This window comes from Dipodomys spectabilis, unplaced genomic scaffold (genome assembly GCF_019054845.1).
Source record: "Dipodomys spectabilis isolate Male_0828 unplaced genomic scaffold, ASM1905484v1 ptg000095l, whole genome shotgun sequence".
Taxonomy (NCBI): domain Eukaryota; kingdom Metazoa; phylum Chordata; class Mammalia; order Rodentia; family Heteromyidae; genus Dipodomys; species Dipodomys spectabilis.
Window position 1 is genome coordinate 21800933 of NW_024870772.1, and position 26085 is coordinate 21827017.

Genomic DNA, 26085 nt, shown 5'->3' on the forward strand with positions numbered 1-26085 from the left:
CCCTAGCTTCCGGCCGCCAGATTAGTCGTCAGCGAACAGGCACCGCCCCTTTCCTGGACACGCCCCCTTGGACTGCGCGGTGTTGATTTTCCCGGAAGTGGAAATCCTCGACTAGTGGGCGAGTAGGGGAGGTCCCGGGAGGGTTAGCCTGGCGCCCGCAAAGCCGAAGGTCCCAGTTAAGGTGACTTTACGAAGGTGAGCTGGGGGGCTCACTCCTGTTCCTGCTGGATGCTCTCTTCCCGAGGTTGACTTCTGAGGGTCAGCCCAGGCCGGAAAGTCTGTGAGATCCTCATCCAGTTAACCGCCCGGAGGCCGGACGTGGAGCGGGGACCCCGGTGGTACAATGCCAGCCCAGGGACGGAGACAGGCTCGAGTTCGAGCCCCGGGATCGGCACCGAAAGGGGCGTAGGGGGAAGAGGTAACTTTCAAGGGAAAGAGCTTCCCCTTCCTGCAGTGAACCACTGCCTAAAGGGTCGCATTTGCTATTGGGAGGTAACCGGAGCCATTCAGCGTGGTTTACTGAGTGACAAGCAGGGGTTTGCTCGGGGTTTGGCCCAGTTTGAAAATCTGTTGACAGAAATGGATCGAAAGTTTGCAGTCGAAAAATTTAATGTACTTCAGTTCACTTTCCTTATGCTGGGAACTTCATGAAACTAGGTATTAGAATTGCTTCAGCTGGTTAATCAAACATCGCAAATCCAGAGAAAGCCGGTACTTGTCCTCTTACAATTTTTTAAAGCAAAAATAACACATGATACCTTATTTCCCTTAATTTAAAAAATAGCATATGTCTTGATCTCTGATAAATCCAAGGAATAAGAAATCCTTTTTTAACAAAACAACCGATCAAACTTAAAAAGGCAAAAAAATTAGTACCATGACTTGGCCTTATTGGAATCAGGAAATTAATCATATGGGAGCAAAGTGGAACATCCAGGATATTAAACATTCGTGATGACATGCCATGCTATTTTAGAGACAGCTGCCAGAGCTTCTATACAAGTAGGTTTGATGAAACGTTCTGGCAGCAAGAACCCGTATCTGCCTTTATCTCGAAGTTCAATTGTAAATGAGTATTTAATGCCCAAATCATAGATCCAGTCATCAGAACCGCCAGGAGCTAAGTCTAAAAACAGAAGGAAAAGAAGGGAGAAGAAGAAGAAATGTTACTTTTTGTGAAATATAGATATTTCAAATGAACAACATAGGATTTTTTTTGTAAAACTAAAAAGAGCTTTCTTTTGATTGTTAAGTAATGTGTTGCTTGTCTGAGAATTGTGGAGATTGAAAAACCAGGTTAAAGAAGTAAAACAAAAAGCTACCTATAAACTTCACATAGTTTTACCACGAAGTGATAAACTATAACTGTTTTAGCATTGTTTTCAGTGCTTTTATTTTGATTACTTAATGTTTTTACTAAAGTCATACAACACATGGTGTTTTATAACATTTTAAAATGTAATTATTGTAACATTTCCAAAGATAGTACTACTGAGTTCCACTCTACATAATTTTCAATGATCTCACAGCATTGCATTGTAAAGCAATATGTAATTTATTTAATAATTATTTCTTTGGATACTTTTGATTTTTTTCTGTTTTTAGTTAATATAAATAACTTACAATGAGCAGCCTACTAATATAAATAACTTACAATAAGCAGCCTAGTTCATACACAATTATTTGTTTTTTAGAATGAGCACTCTTGTTGATGAATAATTATATTTAAAGGAAGAAATATTAGTATTTCTACACAGGGTCCTGTGCTTGCTAGGCAAGCTTTCTACCATTTGAACCATATGCAAAGCCCAACCTTTCTAAAAGATTTGCTTAAGAGTATGCACAATAAATATGTTCCCAAATAAAGTTCAAAATAATTGAACTAATTTATACCTTCACTAACAAGTATGCCCACTTCCCCCTCCAATAGTAAGTATGTTTTCTGAAATTTTTATAGGTGAGAAAATAATATCTACTTGCCTTAATTTGTATTTCCTTGATTATCAGCAAGTTGGACATTTTTGTTTCATCTATTAGTTACCCAGCTTTATAGTTCTATCAATTATTCTCCTTTGTTTTTTTCCCCAGTCTTGGTGCTTGAATTCAGGGCCTGAGTACTTTCCCTGAGCTTCTTTGTGCTCAAGGCTAGTAGTGCTCTGCCACTTTGAGCCACAGTGCCACTTCTTGTTTTCTGGTGGTTAATTGGAGCTAAAGTCTCATGACTTATTGCCCAGGCTGGCTTCCAACTGTGATCCTCAGATCTCAGCCTCCTGAGTGGCTAGGATTACAGGAGTGAGCCACCAGCCCAGGCTAAACATGGTTCATTTTGCAGATTATTTATAAAACAACAACAATAAAAACATTAATGTTATTAGCATATTCAATATGTGAAGAATTTTTTCTTCAGTTATTTATAGCAGAATTTTTATTTTTAGGGTTATTTTTATTATCTTTAAGTAGTTGTACAGAAGAGTTGCCATTCAATAAAGCAGTTTATGAAAACCAGACATAAAAAGAAATATAAAAATATTTAAAATAATGATTAAATATTTAATTTGATCTTTCTAGATTTATTTTGATGAAAGATTTGATAGTAATTCAATTCTTTTTAGTAACTTGTCAGATTTGCAACCCTGTGAATAGAATAACATTCTTAACTAATTTGAAAGACTTCCTTATGAATGTCAGGTCTTATATACTTAAGTGTCTTTCTGTGCTATACGTATGGATGTACGTATATATGGATATGTATTTGACACAGGGTCTTGCTTTGGAGCTCAGTAGTGAGTCTGGAACTCACTGTGTAGCACTTATTGGCTTCAAACTCATAATCATCCTGCCTTGACCTCCCAAGTCCTGGGATTACAGGCATGCATCATCATGTCCAACCTCATTATTCTCTTGTATTGATTGTCCCTTCCATGCTCAATTCCACACAGTCCTAATTACCATAGCTTCATTGTGCCTGAATATCTCAATGGGAAACAAATCTCTCAGTAGACTTATTTTCAGTATCTTACAAGCTCTCCTGCCAGCTTTATTCTTTTAAATGAACTTCAAAATCATTTAAGTGTTCACTGGAATTGTATTAAATATACAAATTCATTTAAGAAATTCTTTGTATTTTTATTCCACCTAGACACATAAAGCCTTCTGGTTGTTTTTTTTGTTTTGTTTTGTTTTGTTTTGTTTTGGATTGACTCTCTATGCACATAGACAAACATACACTTAACAATGAATCCAGTAGATATTACGTTTGTATGTGCATGTGTATATATATGTGTGTGTTTATACATTATGTAATGGAAGGCCATGAGACCTTTTTCTGTTTTATTTTCTACCTGATTATTTTTAATAAAGAAGAAAGTTCTAGAGTTGTGTTTATTTAGCTCATTGTCAGCCCCCATAGTTAATGATTTCATGGTTACTAACACTTTTGGTTTCCTAAGTAAATAATTATATAACATGTAAAGAATGATCAGGTTTATGTATGTATACTTGAGTTAATTGTGAGATTGTTTACTGAGGCAATGTTTATATTAAAAAACGCCCATTAATAGCAGACTAAACCATTCACTCATTCAACAAATATCTCTGGTAATAATGATCAACATCTGGCATTGATTCCTCTAGACTTTTCCTGTGCTTACACATAAATACATATAGATATGTCCTAGATGAATGGGTAGTAGAGATGGACTGAAATCATCTTAATAAAAGGATGCTCTGTAATTGGATCCCTTCCAGAGGTACTGTAGTTAACGCTTTGGGAGGTAATAATAGGGGAGATGGGCCATGAGAAAGCTCTGAATTGTAAAGGTTAGTTGTGGGGTTCCTCAGTCACAAGGTGAGACCTGTGATAGCAGCGAATGAAGTGACACCAAGGAAAAGAGGTACCATGTGGCAAATTCGGTGGACAATGGGATGGTTATGGAGAAAGGCAGAAGTGGACTTCCTGCTAATAGGGTATTGGTGCTCAAACAATTTATTGAGGTCAATATAATACTATTTGTATACCCTTGTAGAGCATACTTCTTACAGGAAACTCTGGGATTTTGGAGATACTGTCTCAAAGCCTTTTCTCATCCCTTAATATATCTTTATTTGGCAGCTGCTAACCAAGTGGTTCCCCCCAAAATGTGACCTTACCCTGAATAGTAAAAACCATCCTTAGCAGAAAGAACAGTGCTGGAGGAATATTAAAACTAAACTTCAAACTCTACTACAAGGCCATAGTAATAAAAAGGCGGGGAGAGAGGGGGCTTGGTAATGGCACAAGAACAGACCTGAGAACCAAGGGAATAGAACTGAAGATCTCAGAAATGAACCCGCAGACCTATAGCCCTACCTAATCTTTGATAAGGGAGCGGAAAAAAAAAAAAAAAAAAGGAAGAAAGACAGCCTCTTCAATAAACAATGTTGGCAAAATTGGTTAAACACCTGTAGAAAACTAAAGCTAGATCCTTATATGTCACCCTGCACCAGAATCAACTCCAAATGGATCAAAGAGCTTGAAGTCAAAGCAGACACCCTGAAAATATTAGAGAAAGAAATAGGAGAAACTCTAGGGCTCCTCCAGGTCGCAATTTTCTTAATAGAGACCCAGAAAAACAACAACTCAAAGAAAGGTTGGACAAATGGGATTGCATTAAACTGCAGAGTTTCTGCATAGCAAAGGACATAGCTACCAAGATCAATACAAAGTTCACGGATTGGGAGAAGATCTTCACTAGCTATACAACAGACAATGGCCTCATATTTAAAATATACTTAGAACTCAAAAAATTAAATTCTCCAAAAAATCCTCAAGGAAACAACGGCCTACAGGCAGTTTGTTTTTTGGAGAATTTAATTTTTTTGAGTTCTAAATATGTGTGTGTGTGTGTGTACACAAACACATACACACACACACACACACACACACACACACACACACATATAATAGAATTCTATGCTTCCATCAGAAAGAATGACACCGCCTCATTTGTTAGGAAATGTAAAGATGGAAAAAATTATATTAAGTGAAGTAAGCCAGACCCAAAGAAATATAGATCCCATTGTTTATGTAATTTGCAGCAATTAGTATATGTCTAAGATAATTTTATCAGATGAGCAGAAAAGCTCAAAAGCTATGTACATATGACCATATAAGATGATGCTAAGCAAAATGAATCCCAAGATATGGACACAAGAGGTCTTTCTTTGTTGTTGTTGTTTTTAATGTCCTATGTGATTTTTTTGTTTCCTTTATATGTTCTTCTCCCTATGATATATCCCCTATTGTCACTGTATTTGATTTTTTGTGCCCTGCATCTTTTTTTTTTTTTTGGTCCAGTCGTGGAGCCTGAACTCTGGGCCTGGGCACTGTCCCTCAGCTCTTCAGCTCAAGGCTAGTACTCTACCACTTGAGCCAAAGCGCCACTTCCAGCTTTTTTCTTTTTGCTTATGTGGTGCTGAGGAATCGAACCCAGGGCCTCATGCATGCAAGGCAAGCGCTCTACCACTGAGCCACCTTCTCAGCCCCATTTTTATTTTTATTTTTATTTTTGCCAATCTTGGGTCTTGAACTCAGGGCTTGAGTTCCCTGAGCTTCTTTTGCTCAAGGCTACCACTCTACCACATGAGCCACAGGCATGCCTTGAGGCTTTTCTGTTTCTATGGTACTGAGGAATGGAACCCAGGGCTTCATGCATGCTAGGCAAGCGCAATACCACTAAGCTACATTTCCAGCTCCCTGCATCTTGTATATACACATTTACCTAATTTGTGAAGGGGAAGGAGAATAACAAAATGCTGAAACAAGGACACAGGATGACCCATTGCAACAACGATACTCACAAGACACTATGTTGGAAATGAACTTTACAACTGGGGGGGGGGGGTGTCGGAGAAATGGGGAAAGAGGAGGAGGGAAGGGATAGTAGGAGAAAAACAAAGGAGGGAGTAACAACACTTGACAAGAAATGTACTCATTACTATTGTAACTGTAACCCCTCTGTACAGCATCTTTACAATAAAATAAAATTTTTAAAACATGTGACCTCACAAATAGACTTTTCCCAAACCACTTTAGCTAAATACTTTCTCTCAAATGTAGTTATTCTCAAACCTATCAGTCTATTTCATTTTCTTTAAAGCACTTGATGAAATCATACTATATTTGTTTCCATCAGAAGTTGGCAACCTGTCTGGAATGGACAGGGTAGTATATATTTTAGGTTTTGTGAACCATATGGTCTCTGATAACATGACTTGACTCTGCTATCAGGAAAACTATTATACAAAATATTTAAGTGAAAGAGCATGGCTGTATTCCAATAAAATATAATTTATGTAAATAAATACAAATTTCTTATCAGTTTTCATGTGTCAAAATTTTAACTCTTGCTTTTTTTTTCGACCACTGAAGTTATGGGAAACCATTCTTGGTGCAAGCCATTCTTAGCAGTAGGTTGAATTTAGCTTATGATTTGCTGGCAGCTGGCTGCATGTTTATTTTCTGTTCCACTTATCCCATCTGCTCTTCAGCTTCATAAGAAAAAAATCATGTGCTAGACATGAAGGCTCAAACTTGTAATCCCTGCTATTCAAAAGGCAGGGATGAGGAGGATCATAGTTCCAAGGCCAACCAATGCAAAAAGTTAGCAAGACCCCATCTCAATCAATAAAACAATGTGGTGGTACATATTTCATATCTCAGCTATATTGGAATTATAAACAGGAGGATCATGATAAAGGTCAGTCTAGGCATAACTGTGAAATCCTATAGGAAAAATAATGATAGCAAAAAGGTATGGAGGTCATTGCTTAAGTGGTTTTAAAAAAAGTGTAATTCCCTGAGCTCAAAACCAGGTACTGCCAAAAAAACTAAAAAGGCTGGGCTAGGAAGGTGGCTCAGTGATAAGAGTGCTTGCCTCCCATGCATGAGGTCCTGGGTTCAATTCCTCAGCACCAGATAAACAGAAAAGGCCGGAAGTGGCACTGTGGCTCAAGTGGTAGAGTGCTAGCCTTGAGCTGAATAGCTGAGGGACAGTGCCCAGGTCCAGATTTCAAGCCCCATGACTGAAAAAAAGCTAAATCATTATCTGTTATCCCATTATGGAGTCTTTCAATAAACATCTTCCAGCAGAAATTAATTTAAAAAATTGCCATACACAAGCTCTAATCAGTGTGATATACACAAAAGACATCCAACTGCAATGTGTTTTAAGCTATACTGTAGGCAATAGGATATTACACAAAAGCATCTAAGATAAATGGCAAGACCTATATTGGTGTAATGTACAGCATGCACAACCTTTACATGATGACCCTCAACATCTTAAATACTCTTTTAACCCTATATGACCTTTCTCCTTTGCAAGCATGGTTTCAATTCTATGCTCTATAGTGAGGAGCTAAGTTTTTAAATAGCACTTTAGTTTCCTTTAGTGTACAGCATTCATTAGTACAGTTTTTTTTCAGAACTGTCACAGCTATTATGCTTTGTGTTTCTGATTTTTATAATGCAATTACTTTACCTATGACTTTGTTTAAAAATAATTGGGATCTAGTGGCTCATGTCTATAATCCTAGCTATTCAGGAGGCTGAGATCTGAGGATCGCCATTCAAAGCCAGCTCAGACAGGAAAGTCCTGGAAACTTATCTGATCAGCCACCAAAAAGCCAGAAATGGATCTATGACTTAAGGGTAGAATGTTAACCTTGAGTAAAAAAGCTAAAGGACAGCACCTAGACCATATGTTCAAGCCCCAGGCACAAGAAAAGAAAAAAGAAAAAAAGAGGAAATGTTATAGCTACACAGAAAATTTGAAGAGAGATTTCTTTAGTACATCACAGGTTTTCAAGATCTCAAGAAGAAATGCCGGACTTGGGCTGTAGCTCAGGATTAGTCAACTTTCCTAGATGCTCAGGGCTCTGGCTTCAATCCTCAGCAAAAGAAGAGGAAGAGAAAGGAAAGATGAAAAAAGGAGGAGGAGGAAAAGAAGAAGAAAATGAAGGAAGAACAAGAGAAGATGAAGAAGAAAGAAGGAAGAGAGGAAAAGGAGGGAAAAAAATACTCACATAAAGTCTCTGCACCCCTGCCGTGTGTATACTTGATATTTTTATTAATAGTCTCAATAGCACGAACTGCTTCACTGGCCACTAGAGACTGGAAGCAATAGCATGTGACATTTTGGTTAGTGTACAGTATTAAAACAGAAGTAGAAATTTTTAAAAACACAATCATATTAATTGCATTAATAATATAAATGAAAAATCTGTATTCATCCAAAAAATAAATTAAGAATATATTAACTTTAAAATATTTTTCCACTTTATGGCAATCACAATTGGGTGGTGATGAGTTTTTCACATGCTTGAACATTTTAGCTAATTTGCTTAAATTTCCATATAGCTCTTCAAGAATTCATTTACTACATGAATATATAACTATATTTAAAAGGTTTGAATTGTTGCATTCCTGGGTCAAATTAGACTAAAACTTTAAATTCAGCATCACCCATTTATTTGTGACTCCTTATCCTATTTTCTATCTCTCTACCTACCTACCTACCTACCTACCTACCTACCTACCTATATCTATTTAGTGAGTTTGGGATTGAATATAGGAGCTTATCTACCCCTTGAGCCACACCCTAAACCTCCCAGTCTATGTTCTTCATTTGTGAATTGTCTACTAGTTCCCCTAGACTGATATCCCCACTATGAAGCAGCATAGTAACTAAATTCCCTGTTAGTCTGCATTTGGTTCTGACTTAGAAATTTCTGAAATTTCCATATAAGAACTTTTCTGACTTACGATATTCACTATCAACCTTCCAAAAAAGCCAGAGGAATATCTAAATAATAGATAGTAGATATTATTTTGCATCCCTTTTTTGTTGTTCAAAAAGTACATTTTGAGCTGTATGCCAGTGGCTCATGCCTGTAATCCTGGCTACTCAGGAGGCGGAAATCTGAGAAATCAGTGTTTGAAGCCAACCCAGTCAGGAAAGTCCATTAGACTCTTCTCCAATTAACTACCAAAAAGGCTGAAAGTGGAGTTGTGGTAAAGTGCTAGCCTTGAGCAAAAACTCTTGAGGACAGTGCCCAGACCTTGAGGACCAGTTCAATTTTTTCCTTGGTTTTCATTGTTCATGGGGCTTGAACTCAGGGCCTGCTTTTCTGCTCAAGGCTAGCACTCTACCACTTTGAGCCACAGTTCCATTTCTGGTTATGTGGTAGCTAATTAGAGATAAAAGTCTCACCACCTTTCCTCCCTGGGTTGGCTCTGAAACATGATCCTTTAGATCTCAGCCTCCTGAGTAGCTAAAATTACAGGCATGAGCCACCAACACTCAGCTCAAAACTTCTTAAAGTACACTTTTGAGGGATTCTGTTGTCAACAAAATACAATACAAATTTATTTTGACACTCAGAACCCCTTCCTAAGCTGACCTTCTCTACATCCTGTGGTGTTACCTACCACTGTGCACACTCTTAGTCCTTGAACATCCTTCCTATTGGAAAGGCCATCTTCTCTGCATAGAAGGTCCTCCCTTGCCTATAGAAGTCCTCTTCAGTGCCTGTCTGCAATTGTGTCTACTCCTTGATGTCAATAGCACCTTATTATTCTTGCTTCTTTATAGTATGACTCACTTTAATGGGCTATAAAATCCTCAATAGCAAGAGCTACTTTATTCCTTCATTTATCTCAGCATTTCCCTCTGACTGAGTTAAAGGCCCTCCAGTAAACAATGGAGTGGATTCTGCCACTTGTGCAGTATACTTCTTTAGTATCGACCATAACCACCTGAAAGTTCAGCCATCTGTGACATTTGCTTATGGCTCAGATTCTAATTATATGGAATTATTCTAAAGGGTAGGATATTAGCTAATGCTTCTTTGAATGGCTGCTGAATAGTATTTTACAGATAACAACTCTCACTTGCACTGATTGCAATCCGAAATTAAGACAAAATCAGACTAATCCTACTTCCAAATTATGATAAACACACTTTCATTTCTTCAAAGACTAATCCTACTTCCAAATTATGATAAACACACTTTCATTTCTTCAAAGATAATGCCATTATTTCCTTTGAGAAGGAAAAAGATTCTTAAGTATCAAGTATATTTATATTCTAAATGGGCTGTTTTCAAAAATGCAAAATAATCTTATATTTGTCATCAGTAATATTGTTTTATTGTCACCCTTCATGTGGTTACGTTTTATTCTGTTAAGAGAGCTGGGGATTAGGGTGAACAATAAGAATCTGCTACTATATACCATGGAAAGATCTAGGATGGAAACTTGACTAAACATATCTACCATCCATCAAACATGATTTCATCCTTTGCAATTAACCCAAACACAAAGCATCTGGGACCAAAGAATAGATCATGTAGGTCCTCTCAGATTTACCTGTATTGTCCATTACATATCCATTTCCCTCCCTCCCCCACACACAAAGGCTTGTGTCAGTTCAGATAGGCGAGTTTCTTTAATAGCACCAGACCCTTGGTACATAAACAGTTCTCACTGCTGATACCAAATGATTAGTATATCTGGGACTTAATCTATAGTATGGTTTCATAGTATGCAGTCCTATGAAACTATTGGCTCCTTGTTCTTATGGCTTGATAGGAAGATTAGGTCAAGTGGAATAGTTCCCTGTGGCCATTCAAGGAGTTTGTCTGACATTTTCTTAGGGAAACCATCTGCTTGGAATGAAGTTGATATTCTCAGGATGAGGCCCATTTTTATAGCTAGATGGTGATGTAAAACATTTTCCCTTTTGTCTTCTAAACAGGATTCCGCCAAACATATACATGCATGCGCCCACACACAGTTTTTTTAAATATTCACTTAAGTTTTGTTAGTGGCTGAAATTGTAAAGAAAAAAAAATAAGACTGACCAGTTCCTCATGGTCTTTGCTTTTGCTGCTGCTGTAGGAATAGGGAAACAATATCTGCTGCGAGTATGAATGCATGCTGATATAAGCTTTAATGTGGTTGATGTTTGTTCTCAAGAAATCAGCCACTGCCTTTACTTCCGGCTCAGATTCAGGATAAAGTCCACAGTAGGTTTCAGAGCATGAGAAACTTGATGCACCTTTTTCTGTGATGGAAAGAACATAAAGTTAGGCCAGGCATCAGTGACTCATGCCTTAATCCTAGCTACTCAGGAGGCTGAGATCAGAGGATTGAGTTTTGAAGCTAGCCTGGCTAGGAAACTCTATGAAACTCCACAATTAACTATCAAACAAACAAACAAGAAGTAGTGGAGCTCTGGCTCAAGTAAAAGAGGACTAGCCTCAAGCAAAAAAAAAAGTTCAAAGAAGCTCAAAAAAGCTCAGCATCCAGACCCTGAGTTCAAGCCCCAGGATTGGTACACACACACACACACACACACACACACACACACACACACACACACACACACACACACACACACACACACCCATGGGGTTATAAGAGATCATGCACTGAACTGAAATTTGTATCTTCTCTGACAATGTATTCTCTTTCTGTCTATAGTGCAGCATTGATTAATGTTTCAAAAAGATAGCTCACCCATTTAGATGAATGGCTTGGGGCAGACTTGGTAAAGAACATGTTTTTAAGGTCCGGCAAGTGTTTGTTTCTTTTGAATGTTTGTTAAATATGTATATACCTACATAGCAGATCTTCTACAATCATCAGTCCTGTCTCCCTTGCTGCCTGGAGGCAGCCCCACTTGCAACCTTGAAAAAGCAACCAAGAAAGTCCCAGAGGTGTCAGCTCTGCTTCTAAACTTCTGGTTATACGAGGAAAAAATGAATCATATTTCTTTTAATCACTGTAAATTTGGATATACATGCAGTTTAAAAATGTTAATGAGTGTAGTTCATAAAAGAAGATCTTCAAAGTAGCAATGGAGGCAGGCTTGAGTCCCCAAGAGAGAATCTAGTGTAATGGATTATAATGATGAGCAATACTGACTGCCTACTTTGAGCATAGTAGCGTGAGTTAGTAAATAAAACAGGATGTTAAAGTTCTTGCCAAAGTAACATTTACTCATTCACTTGAGAGATTATAATATGCATCACTTCAGATGGTAGCTTGACTTCTGAAATGTTTCCCTCTGTCCCTAATTCATTAGTGTAGAGCCTACAACTCCCATCTGACCCAAGCCATGTGTGCTTGTATTAAAAAAATTGATATGTGTGTGTGTGTGTGTGTGTGTGTGTGTGTGTGTGTGTGTGTGTGTGTGTGTATTCAGAGACAAAGAGGATCTAATTATTCAATTTAGTTCTGTTGTATTGGGAGATATAATGTTGGGATGGGGAGAAAAAGCATGAACTAACACCTCTCTCCCTGGAGGCAAACTATTCTCAAATCAGTATTCACTGACTAATTTAACTCCTTCAAATCAAAATGATAAATTGTCACTGGGCTTACTTTTTTATTATTTTTGACAGTTTCATTATTTTACTCTTTTATTCATATTGCTCATGATAGGAACTTGTTAAGAAGGTGAATGATGAAGCAAAAAATGGTTTAACACTACAGGAGTAAGTACATGTATGAATTAAAACAGAAGGTTTTCTATCCTGGGTCTTTGATATCCTCATGGTGAATGTTTTATGTATTTGTTAGACAGTGTGCTGTTATTAGGCATGTTCTTATAGAATTTCTGACTTTTGAAACTAGAAGGGACCTTGAAGAACAGATCCAACTTCCCCATTTTAAAGATGAGGAAAGAGTAAGGAGGAGAGATTAATGCTTTGACCACTCTAGCTAACTTCTGTGACATTGCGTTTACTCCAAGTATTTGTTTTATGCCCAAATTCAGATAGAGTCTCCCTGTAGTTAGAATTCATAGCCTTTGCTCAGCTTCTGAACAAAAAGGCATTATTGGAAATAAAGCAAACAACCTACCACACCAATGTTTGGAAGCAAAATTCCTGTTCAAATCTGTTCCAACGCAGGGATTGTTCTTGTGGAAAGACCGGTTCTTTCTCCACATTCGATTCTAAATGAGCAAGACAGGAACAGATGAGCCAGGTGGCCATGTCTGCAGCTCAAAGAAGGATCTAACTTTTAACATCCAAGAGGCCGGGTTGGGTCTCCATCCTGTAGGCCTCCTCCTCTACCCTATCATCCTGGTACTGTCTGCAACATTCCTTTCCCATAGCCCAGATTCCACTTGTGTTTCTCAGACTACTTTTGAGCCAACCAAATTGGTAATATTTGATGGATTTGAATCTATACAAATAAAAAACTGTCGCTGGTTCCAGTAGACTATTTATTGACCATCTTAATTGGTCTTTTTAAAAAATTAATTTTACTCACAGGCTCATTTGGAGCTCCTTCAAGAAAAGTCAAACAGCTTTGTGTTGGAACTCAGAACTATAAGGCATGAATTTTTTGGTGTTTTTTTTTCTAATCCATTTTTTGAGATGTATCCAGAAATATTTATATTAATGAATTGATGCTACGATGTCTGGGTATGGTAGATACTTCAAAATACTATGGGAATGGTAGAAATGGTTTGGAGGCACAAATGACATAAGATTGGTCATGACTTGCGCTCTGGTTTAGCTCTTAAATATCCCCTAGAAACCCATGTGCCACTGGCTTGGCCACTAGTCTGAGGTACTACTGGTTGTGGTTGGTGAGGTCTAGCTAAAGGAATCGATGTCATTTTGTGCATTCCGTGGAGGGTTATATTGGGACCCCGCCCCCTCCTACTTTCTCACTGGAAGCTTCCCAGCCAAGAGATAAGTATCTTTTTATTCCCCCTGGGGCTTGAACTCTAGGCCTGGGCTCTTCAGTTCACTTTAACCACTTCTGGTTTTCTGGTGGTTAATTGGAGATAAGAGTCTCACAGACTTTCCTGCCTGGGATGGCTTTGAACTATGATCCTCAATCCTCAAATCTCAGCCTCCTGAGTAGCTAGGATTACAGGCATGAGCCACCAGTGCCCAGCTGAGATGAGCATCTTTGTGACACTATGTGTTCCTACCACATACCTTTCTTCTTTGTAAGTTTTCACCTCAGGTATTTTGTCACACTGATGGAAAGCTCACTAATATAATTTGATAATCATTGAGGCTGTGTGATGTGTACACAGGATGTTACTATATAATATCTACTTTTATATATGTCTGAAATGTGCCATAATAGATAGTTTTTTTTCAGAAGGCCATTTTACCAAGATCCAGGATTATGGATATTGATGCTATACATCTTATATCTTCAATAAGGGCATGTTTTGTTTTCTGGCCTTCACCTACCTTTTTCCATGTGTAGTCATAACCATCCACATTAATTACTGGCATTACATAGAAGTCCACATGCCTCAGGATATTGGTGTACAGACTTTCTTTTTCATAGAATTGAGTTACCTAGGAGTTAAGTCAAGTATGTTTAATAATATCTCATTTAAGCCCTTCTAAAATATTCTTTTTTAAAAAACATCTTGTTCCCTTTTTAAGTCATTTGGCATCTCCCAATTTGCAGATAAAAATTTCAGGAAGACCATTGCTTTCTTTTTTTTTGGTCCAGTCGTGGGGCCTGAACTCTGGGCCTGGGCGCTGTCCCTCAGCTCTTCAGCTAAAGTCTAGCGCTCTACCACTTGAGCCACAACACCACTTCTGGCTTTTTTCTTTTTGCTTATGTGGTGCTGAGGAATCGAACCCAGGGTCTCATGCATGCAAGGCAAGCACTCTACCGCTGAGCCAACTTCCCAGCCCAACCATTGCTTTCTTAAAAGGACTGAAGTTAGGGCATTCTGCTGCTAAGCAGTATAAGTGCCTTTCATGTGGTACAGACTTAATGAAGGCAGAAAATAAAGCCACACATTTCTGAATTGTCCTTTAAAAAACAAAATGAATTATTTATTAAGGAAACAAGTCTATTTTTAGCTCCTTTTTCAGTAATTTGTTTCAATCAAAATTTATATCTACTTAAGCCCCATACTTAATTAGATAGTATTTCTATTTGTGGCAACATCACTATTTTTTTTTTGGTCATGGGACTTGAACTCTGGTCTTGGGTGCTGTCCCACAGCTCTTCAGCTCAAGGCTAGCGCTCTACCACTTGATCCACAGCACCACTTCCAGTTTTCTGGTGGTTAATTAGAGTTAAGAGTCTCAAGGACTTTCCTGCCCAGGCTGGCTTTGAACTGTGATCCTCAGATCTCAGCCTCCTGAGTAGCTAGGATTATAGGCATGAGCCACCGGCACCTGGCTACATGACTACATTTTGATTAATAGATTCATTTCTTTTTTTTCAAATGAAAAGACATTCTATTTTCATGGATTGGTGGAAATAATGTTGTCAAATAGCCTATGCTACCTAAGATTTGAATGTTTTTTTGCAACCCCACCAAAATTCAATCATTCTATTTTACAAAAATAGAAAAACAATCTCCTTCTTTCCCTCCCTCCCTCCCTCCCTCCCTTCCTGCTTTCCTTCCCTCCCTCCCTTCCTCCCTCCCTTCTTCCTTCCTTCCTTCTTTCCTTCCTTCCTTCCTTCTTTCCTTCCTTCCTTCCTTCCTTCCCTTTTTGGATTCATTTCTAATTGTTTGTTGCCTTAAGTTTTGCTCAAAATCACTTACATAGCCTATGAGCCACAGACAGAAAGCAGGAGAGATCCATTCTCGGGCATGGATTCCACAGTCAATCCATATGGCATTTTTGGCTTTTTGTTCTTTTCCAGAAACCTACATAAATAAAAACCATAACTCATCAATCACAGTAAGTCTTGGGATAATAAGTTTCCTTCAGATGGTACTTACATTTACTCTTTTTTCAGATATGTAGCATATGTCTTGTTCTCTATATTCATTTGGGAATTCTGAACAATAACTTAAAAGCTGGTGAGATTAAGGGACACTGGTTTAGGTCATACTGTTGGTGTGAGTTGGGACTAATGTGTGAGATCAGTGCTTTTCACTTGAAGTTCTTTTTGTCACCACCCTCTGTAATTACCTAAACACACAGCTGTGGGTGGCAGTATAAAAGCAGAAGTTCGAGAGCTAATGCTTCAAATATAACTTCATACCTTAGTTTCAGGTAAATAGGTGAGTGTTGAATAGCATCCTGGTAGGAGTAGACAGACACACACCAGGGACAAAAGTCCTTCTCCTTTCCCTAGAATGCACACATTTTGCATGCAGGCTGTTTCTCCTCACAAACAAACTTACACATCTCATTTCACACAAACAGACCATCAGATGAAGAGACAGACACTTTGTTGTGCATCATGATATGTCTGGCTACCACAAGGTGTTCATTCTCAATGGTAGCCTTTGATGTCTTTACAGGACAAATTGATCATAATTTATTTAATCACAATTTTAGATCATGAGAGGAAGGAAGGAGAATTATAAAGTGAAACAAATATGTAGAGTTTTCAAAACAAGCGTTAAATATTACCATTGACACCATTCCAGGAGGTTCCTTCCCTCCAATATGGAGCTAGCAACAAGGAAGTCAAATGGCCACCCATAGCCACATTGTACAATCAAAGAGAACCTAGATGATTGGATCTACTCAATGTCAAGAAAATTCTGAGTCATCTAGATCAGTTGTCTTGCTTGTTATTTTAAACAGTTGGCTCTGATTTTGACAGTATGGAGAAACTCCATAGACATTATTATTATTTTTGAGGGGGGGGGGGTCCGGTCGTGGGGCCTGAACTCTAGGCCTGGGCACTGTCCTTCAACTCTTCAGCTCAAAGCTAGCGCTCTACCACTTGAGCCACAGCACCACTTCAGGCTTTTTTCTTTTTGCTTATGTGGTGCTGAGGGTTTCATGCATGCAAGGCAAGCACTCTACCACTGAGCCACCTTCCCAGCCCATCCATAGACATTATTTTTACATCCTCTGTCAAGTAAAAGTAGAACCTACAAGCATCCCGATGCACGCTTTTCCAATATGTACATTTCAAGAGGTGCATATAACATAGCTGAAGTAAATGTCACAGGCGGGTGCAACGATTCACAGATCTAATCTGGTTATTCAGCCCACCCAATAAGAGGACCGGACATTTCACATGCCAGCCTTAACTCTGCAAGTTCTTGTCCATGGCAGATCAAAAGTGAAAAATTCTAATGCTGCCAAAGATAAGAGAGACTCACGTATCATAATTTTGTGTAGATTCTGTCACTAAACCAAATGCATTTTTCCAATGATGCCATTTTTCAAAGATTGTATTTATTTAAGGGAGAGAGTGATAGAAATCAGAACTACAAAATTAGAAGCTGTAACAGGCAGGAAGTCTTACCAACATGGCTACAATTTTTCCAGATGCTATGTATACTACCTTTACTAAGGTCAATTGATTAAAGAAAGAAAACATCCTATCTAAGGGAAGGCAGGTTGAGAGATTCTCTTCTATAAGATTTTGCAACTGAAATGGCCACAGGGAAAGTGAGCAGAGCAGGAGACATGATGTGAGCCCCACTACAAAGAACTCCAAAGAACCCTTTCCTACATTTGGTTGTTTGGTTCTTACCTTAGTTTCAAAAGCAACACTATCTTTGTCTAGTAATATCTTACTTTCTTTCAACTTCTCTCCATTTTTCCCATCTTCTTCTTTCTCTATATATCTTCCTGTATCTGTCTGTCTCTGTCTCTGTCTCTTTCTTTGCCTCTGTCTTTCTCTTTCTTTCTGTGGTAGTGATGTAAATAAAACAAGGACTTGAAAAATAATCCAGACCACTTCCTTCATTTAGTCAGTGTTCATACCCATGGGAAGGTAAATGGCTTGTGTAACATCACACAAAAACACACAGAGCTGATTCTACCAACAGAACTGCTGCTCCTCCTCTTCTTCCTCCTCTTCCTCCTCCTCTTCTTCCTCCTTTTGGTGTTTCAAGACCATCTGTATCCTGGACCAGCTTCAAACTCTCAGTCTTCCTACTTCAGCCTCCAAGTTGCTGGGATTATAGACATGAACCACCATACCCAGCTATAACTGGGAATTCCATTCTTAGTCTATCACTTCATGATTTAAGGGGGAAAATGAAAGGTAATAATAAATCTCTAAATAGCTAGCTATTAAGGTTGAGGAATACCTGGAATACAGATACTTCTAGAGCACAAAGAAAATAAGATTCAACGTATAACAAACTCTGTTGGAGAATTGATCCCCCTTTAAGGTGAAAGGTCGAAGAAGACTGTCCTCACAACATACCTTTAAAACATACAGTGGGTGTTTTTCATAAGAGGATCCAATGTGGATTTTTGTAAGCATGTCAGGGTACTGTGCAGTCATGCTTTCTATCCAAGAATAGATCTATCCAAACAGAAACCAGAAGTTAGTAGCAGTACAGGTGCAGAAGATGTTCTGACCAAAGGAAGCAGACAACTTCCTTAGAGAAAGGAGATTCTTCTAAAACCTTTGTATTGGTCGGCAAATATATTTGTTTCAGCACAGTACACATTCTATGGCATTTTGTCAAAGAATCTCTATTAAGCAAATATAGTCATATACTTGTGTTTTCCTCCTGTGTCAATTCAACTTTTTCTTAAGGCTGTGCTAAAGAAAATTAACTTTAAAAAAACAAAATAATTAAAATCTACGTTGGAAAAACACTTTAAAATACTGTGTTTAAAACATTTCCCTCTCCCTACCAACCTTCACATAGCGGTGTCATATTCCTCTTCATTTTGCCAACCACCTACTTAGCCTCTCCAGCAGCAAGCTTGTACAGTGTTGTTGGTGATTAATGGTGATGAATGGCTTATGTGGAATAAAAAGGGTAGGGAAGGCAAAAGTGTGTTTGTTTTGGTGCTAGTAATACAAGTTGAACTCAGGGTCTATGTGCTGTTGCTCAAGGTTAGTGCTCTACCACTTGAGCCACAGCACCACTTCTGGCTTTATACTGATTCGTTGGAGATAAGAGTCTCACAGACTTTCCTGCTTGGGCTGGCTTCGAACTGTGATTCTCAGATCTCAGCCTCCTGAGTAGATAGGATTATAGGCATGGGCCACCAGGGTCCAGCAGTTGTGGTTTTCAGGCCTCCATCACTCAGCCAAGCACATAGTTGCTAGAAAAAAGCACACTGTGTTCTGGTTTAACTCACTGGAAGGTATCAGATATTTTTAAAGATTAAGTATAAAATCAGTGTCTCAGGCCTGTAATCAACCTACACAAGAAGCCCAGATCTGAGAATCACACATCCAAGCCAACCCAAGGAAGAAAGTCTTCGAGATTCTTATCTCTAATTAACCACCAAAAAATCTGGAAGTGGAGCTGTGGCTCAAAGGATAGAGTACTGGCCTCAAGTAAAAATGCTGATAGACAAACACCCAGGTGATGAATTCAAACCCCAGGAACTGGCACACATTAGATAGATAGATAGATAGATAGATAGATAGATAGATAGATAGATAGATAGATAGATAGATAGATAGATAATTTAGGCATTCACATGCAGTGAGACCAGAGGACAAGACTGAGGGGAAGAACAAAAGGTTCAATGCCTCTATATGCCTCTGGTCACAAAAAAAATTATTGAAATGAAAAAAAATAAAATTGTTATTTCCTAAATCCTACATGTCATAAAGGCATGAATGTTGTCTCTAATAGTTTCTTGGTACCTAGTCAAAGATAATTTTAAAATATAGGCAAGATAGTGCCATACTCCTAAGAAAGAACAGAATTCATCAAGATGTTTTAACTACTGGGGTTTACTGTATAAAAGAAAAAGTTTCCTGAGGGATTTACTCTTTGACTAATAAATATGAGGAAATGGTTCTTTGTGTACTGTGTAAAATCCAAAGCTGAGGGCAATCAAATATCAGCAACATACTAGATTTCCTCTAGAAAAAAAAAACTGGAGCGTATAAATATGAATAGAAAATAACCCTGTTGCTCGGCACCAGTTGCTCATGCCTGTAATCCTAGCTACTCAGGGGGCTGAGAATTGAGGATCGAGGTTCAAAGCCAGACGAGGATGAAAAGTCCATGAGGCTCTTCCCCTCCTCCCCCTCATGAGACTCTTATCTCCAATTAACCACCAGAAAACCAGAAGTGGCACCATGGATCAATCAGTAAAGCACTTGCCTTGAGTTGAAGGGCTAAGAGACAGCACCCAAGCCCAGTGTATAAGCCCCACAACTGACAAAAAACCTCAAAACAAACAAACAAAAAACAATGCTGTTTCTTAAAGGTTAAAACACAGTTATCATCATCATCATCATTACTTTGGTCGTTTAAAAATGTTCCCTTTTTGGAGAATTGAATGCACTTATTTGTAGTGTATTAAATATAACAACATATTGCTTTAATTCAGTGACATAGTCTAGCAATTATTCAGTAAGAGTAAAATTAGGATAATGATCCAAGGAGACACATACAATTGAGCTGGTAATTTTTTGTGCAGCAGTTTCAATGAAAAGATCCTATTCTTTATTTTCTATTGTTCCCTAGAATGTGGTGTGGCTTCCAGATGCTTGAGGTACTCTTGGACTTGGATAGACAATCTGTTTAGAGGCCATTTACCAAATATGACACAACTTATCCCAGGCAAGAGATCTACAACAGGATGAATAGCCATCTTATCATCAACCTAAGTGTGATTCTTCTTTCTAAACACCCTCCACCAATTATGATCCTGGAATAATGTCTAGTGGTTGAAAGAGCCATGCTAGCTAAGTGAAAACAGTCACATTGGAGCCCCAAGGCAGTGACTTACTTCACTTAGTGAGTGATAGTGTTCATAGTATAACGAGGAGGCCCGGGGACTGATCGTGTCGTTGGAGGTCTGCTGTCGTATAACATCTTCTACATCTTCCATCAAGATGCTAGGTGATGAAACAGAGAGATAATTGGTTTCCAGGCCAAGCACTGACTTCCCCACATGGCCCACTGCAGATACAACAAGTGATCTTGGGGTTAACGTCCCTAACACCGCTGAAGTAAAATACGACTCCACTCTGTGACAAGCTGAATTCATAAACCTTTTCAGAGAAGCTAAGTGGGCCCTGGAGAGAAGGCAGTGTCTATGAGGAATGGTTCCTGGACCACCCATCCTTCCCCTTCCCTAACAACATCTACATATCTTGTGAGATTTAGGATGTTTTACACGAACACAGGGATGAATGGATACCTTGCTTTAATGCAGAGCATAGCTCATTATTCTGCTTCCAGTTAAGGATTCAGGAGACACAGAAAGCTTTCTCCTTTTGCTTTTCATCAACCTACACCATATGATTTGCTGTGCCAAGGATAATCAAATCTCATGTAAAATAGAATTACAGACAGAAAGAAGATATAAGATGGGAATCTTATTTAAGTGATTAACCTGGGAAACAAAGTTTTAACTGAATAAAGACATTCTCATCACCTTGGATGAACCATTTTAAGTGAATTATAGAATTAACACAAGTTTCTTCACTTTATTGAGGCCAATGTCAAAAGCCAAGTATCATCAAGGTTCGAGTTAGAATTCTAGCTTCACCGCATTTGATCTTGCTGTAAGAAAGTTCCTTATAAAATATGTTGCCCAAATATGCTGGCATATTGGGACAAGGTACCTTACAAGGTTCAGTAAAAACTAAGAAATGTAAAGCCAAGTGACAGTGGTAGACACGGTAATCCTAGCTACCCAGGAGCTTGAAAACAGGAAGATGGCATTTCAAAGCCAGCCTGCAGGAAAGTCCAAGAGGCTTCAAGTCTAGTTAGTCAGCAAAAACCCAGGCTGGAGGTGGAGTGATAGGGTAAGTGACAGCTGTGTGTGAAAAAAGTGAAGCTGGTATCAACACGCACGCACACACACACACACACACACACACACACACACACACACACACACACACCACAAATGTTAAGGAATGCAATTGTAGATTAACTTGGCATAGTTTCTAGAAGGCAGTAAACACCTATAATATGTCATTGATAGTTATTCTAGCATGTTATCCAGAGGTTGCATTGGCCTTAAGAAGTTAGGGCAGGGCTGGGAAGGTGGCTAGTGGTAGAGCGCTTGCCTTGCATGCTTGAGGCCCTGGGTTCGATTCCTCAGCACAACATAAGCAGAAAAAAAAGCTGGAAGTGGTGCTGTGGCTCAAGTGGTAGAGTGCTAGCCTTGAGCTGAAGATCTGAGGGACAGCACCCAGGCCCAGGGTTCAGGCCCCACAACCGGACCCCCCCACAAAAAAGAAGAAGTTAGGGCAGCAGGAGGATCCCAGCAGTTGGGTGGTGAATAGGGTGAGAAGGCCGTGGACAAGACAAACAGAAGTGTGGAGTCTGAATAGAAGTCACTCCTGATACACTTAGAAAACCTAAAATCATGTAACCCCTATGGTGGGTGTTATTTCATCTCTAATTTACAGAAGTGACATGCAGAGAGGTAGATAATTCCTACAGGACCATATGAGTGGGAAAGTGGCTGTAGCAGACTCCAGCTCAGGTTCTCTGCAGGGTCAGAGCATCTGGTACCTCTTCTGGATCTTCAGAAGTGCTCTATGACTTCGTGAAAGAAGAATTCACAAAGCTAATATTACCCCCTCCCCACCTAGTCCAGCATCATTTGTCAAGAGACCGTGGGATACCTACCATGATGGGTAACAACTTGGATTCTAGGGGTACATACAGAGCAGAGTGCTGACAGAAAGAGGAAGGAGGAGTTGGGCAGGTAATTATTACTTCTGCTAGAGGACTGAAGTTCTGAGAGGTTAACCCACTTGTTACAGAACTGAGTTTATCATCAGTTCATTTCGTCCACACCACCATGTTTCATATTCTTCATTTTTTCAATGAAGCAATTATACCACTTTCTAGTCAGATGCATGGCAGGCATCTATAATAGATATTCATCATATAACATGCAATGCCTACCTGTATGGAATTCTGCTTGAATTCAAGTGGTCTTTCACATTGCTGACATCAGACTCATTCACAAAAAAATGCACTTCTTTTTTCCGCTCAATAAAGTCAGCTGTAACTGGCTGCCAGAGAACAATCTATAGTGGCAGGGAGAAAAAAAAATGGATAAAATAAAAACGGAGCTGCCTTCATCATTCTTATCTATAGCTAGAGTCATAATTTGTCTGGAAAAGGGACTCAAAAAGGCCATTTTTCATATATGATTGGTCTCCATCCTTGCATGTAAAAATATCAAGTTCAATTTGTGGGGGACTCTTTTTGTTCTTTTATGTAACTCTAGCTGGTAAAGAAGATCTACAGCAAACAGGATACTCAAATATTTGATGAGACAATGAATGAATGAATTTATGGATGTATGTATCAGATGTTTAAAAGAAAACATTTTTGTCTAGAAAGAGAGTTGATTAAACATTGATTTTATTTCATAAAATTGCATGTGCTTGATATGTTCAAGTCAGCACTTCTTTCCTTTTTAATTATGGCCTTTGGGCAATGTCTTTCAATAATGTTTACATTTGTCCCACTTTACTATACTTTTCCAAAGCACTTTCACACTAATTTGCTTTCATCATTATAATACCACTTGGACATCAGCCAGGCAGATGTTGTTATTTTCATTGTTCAGATGAAGAATTAAGCTAATTTGTCTAAAATCATATATCAAGTAGCAGCAGAGGAAACATGCTAAATTCCTGATGTTTTCTGTAGTGGTATTTCCTCCTCCTGCTAAGATGGCCTCCAATGCTGGCCTGGCAGGTCACTGAATCTGTCTTTTCAGATAAAAGACTCAAGTCATGAGAGATTAACCCACTCAGCTCTTCTGCTGCCAGGAGCAGAGATAACCAAGGCTTCCAGTGGTCAATGCTGCCAGGGCACGGTATGCTGAGTTGGCTGGCCAGGGCTGTAGCCAGCACTTGCACTGTGAATGTATTTGCCCAGTTTGATTTCTACCAGTTACAGGGTTCTTAGCACAGGGGATTTAGCACTGCTCTGTTATCTCCAGATCCCTCTTGATTGCCAGCAAACACTTTCCTTATTACTTTGTGCTCTAATCTGTTCTGTTTCTCAGAGATCACTAACAAACACAAATCCATCAAGTCTCTACCATGGTCACTTTCTAACTCCTAACAATGTTCTATACCTTAACATACTAACAAGATGGATTTCAGGTATGGAAAATTTAGTCATTGTTACCTTGTGGTTTTGATGTTTATTCCTTTGTTAAGATTCCACTGTTGTTTGTTGTTGTTTATCTGTTTTTTTAATGTTAGTTTTAGGACTTGAACTCACGTTGCTATCCTTTAACTTTTCTGTTCTGGCATTCTACCACTTGAGCCACAGCTCAATTTATGGCCTTTTGGTGATCAATTGGAGATAAGAATCTCATGAACTTTTCTTGCCTAGACTGCCTTTGAACCATGATCCTCAGATCTCAACCTCCTAAGGATCTAGGATTACAGGCATGAGCCACCAGTACCCAACTCAAGATCTACTGATTTGTAAGCAAAATTCAACTGAAACTTTGCTACTCTAGCAGCCTTGTAAGGACATACTGTATAACCACAAAGTACTGTTAGGAAATTACAGCACAAAGGAAGGTTTGATCCCAGGAAGCAACAGCTCTATGGCTGTGGGAATAAGGAAAACCTTTGAAAAGGGGGTTCTTGACAGGCCTCAATGGCTCTCATCTATAATCCTACCTACTCAGTAGGCTGAGATCTGAGGATCATGGTTTGAACCAACCCAGGAAGAAAAGTCCCCAGGAGGCCCTTATCTCCAATTAACCACTCAAAAACTGGAAGTGGCACTGTGGCTCAAGTGGTAGAGCACTAGCCTTGAGCACAAAGAGGCTCAAGGACAGTGCCCAGGTCCCAAGTTCAAGCCGCACAACTGACAAAAAAAGAAAAAGAGGTTCTTTCCAGATACATATAAGACATCCAGCATGTAAGAAGGGACATAGCACACAGTGTTCATACAAAATACAACAAACATGAACATAAAGCGAAGAGAAATTACCTCATAGATTGCAGTAAGATTCTTCAGAACTTGAACTTGCCTAGTGGTTCTAGGAAGAGCAGATAAAACCTGGCCACTAGGAAAAAGATAAAACAGATTTTATTTTTGTTTTTGTTTTTGTTTTTGCCGGTCATGGGGCCTGAACTCTGGGTCTGGGCACTGTCCCTCAGCTTATCAGCTCAAGGCTAGCACTCTACCACTGGAGCCACAACGCCACTTCCAGCTTTTTCTGTTTATGTGGTGCTGAGGAATCGAACCCAGGGCCTCATGCTTGCAAGGCATGCACTCTACCGCTGAGCTACCTTCCCAGCCCGATAAAACAGATTTTAGTAAAACAAAAATATGAAAAAAGCCATACATATATTATACCAAAGGGCCTTTCAGATAATTGTAAGAAGGAAACAAAGTGTAAAATGTTAGGCCTGGGCATGGTTGTTTAGACCTGTAATCCCAATTAGATGGGAATGTGAGATAGAAGGGTTGAGATTCAAGATCAGCCCAGTCAGAAAAGTTAATGAGATCTTATCTCAAAAAAAAGAAAAAAGAAAAAGAAAGAAAGAAATGGGGTTTGGAAGGTGGCTCAGTGGTAGAGCACTTGCCTTGCATGCATGAGGCCTTGGGTTCGATTCCTCAGCACCACATAAGCAGAAAAAGCCGGAAGTGGCACTGTGGCTCAAGAGGTAGGGCGCTAGCCTTGAGCTGAAGAGCTGAGGGACAGCGCCCAGACCCAGAGTTCAGGCCCCACGACCAAATAACTAACTAAATAAATAAACTAATGCAAAAAGATTTGGATTGTGGCTTAAGTGATTGAAAGCCTGCCTAACAAGCGGGGAGCTCTAAGTTCAAACTCTACGATGGCTACCTTCTCCCCACCCCCTCAAAAAATGCTAGACACTGGACCACCACAGCAGTATAAGTCTTCCTTTTTTTTCTTTCTGTTCCTCAGCAATTGCAGAATCAAAAGCTCTCTTGAGTGAGGATGTATGTGTGTGTGTGTGTGTGTGTGTGTGTGTGTGTGTACAAAATCTGACTCAGGGAAGAGGGAATAAAAGGAATCACCTGAGCAGCCTAAATGGACAGCAGGTTTCTGGCCCCATTGTCCTGCTGCTTGCTTTGGGTGGTCTTTGCATTCACTTAGCAATAAAGCTTTCCTTGTTTGACTTTTTGTGATTCCTGACTCTATTTCTGTAACTTCGCCAGA

The 26085-nt window shown here is 39.1% G+C and overlaps 1 protein-coding gene across 1 annotated transcript; it reads right to left on the reverse strand.

Moving 5' to 3' along the window:
* Nucleotides 1–402: 402 nt before the first annotated feature.
* On the reverse strand, nucleotides 403–24968 carry Cpb2 (carboxypeptidase B2; the record flags this gene model as incomplete). Its single annotated transcript, XM_042685644.1, has 10 exons — nucleotides 403–1126; nucleotides 8065–8152; nucleotides 10903–11105; nucleotides 12908–13001; nucleotides 14266–14376; nucleotides 15591–15695; nucleotides 18173–18274; nucleotides 20680–20788; nucleotides 22821–22945; nucleotides 24885–24968. Coding segments are annotated over 10 exons (1206 nt in total), but the record flags the coding sequence as incomplete, so codon positions are not given.
* Nucleotides 24969–26085: the final 1117 nt, after the last annotated feature.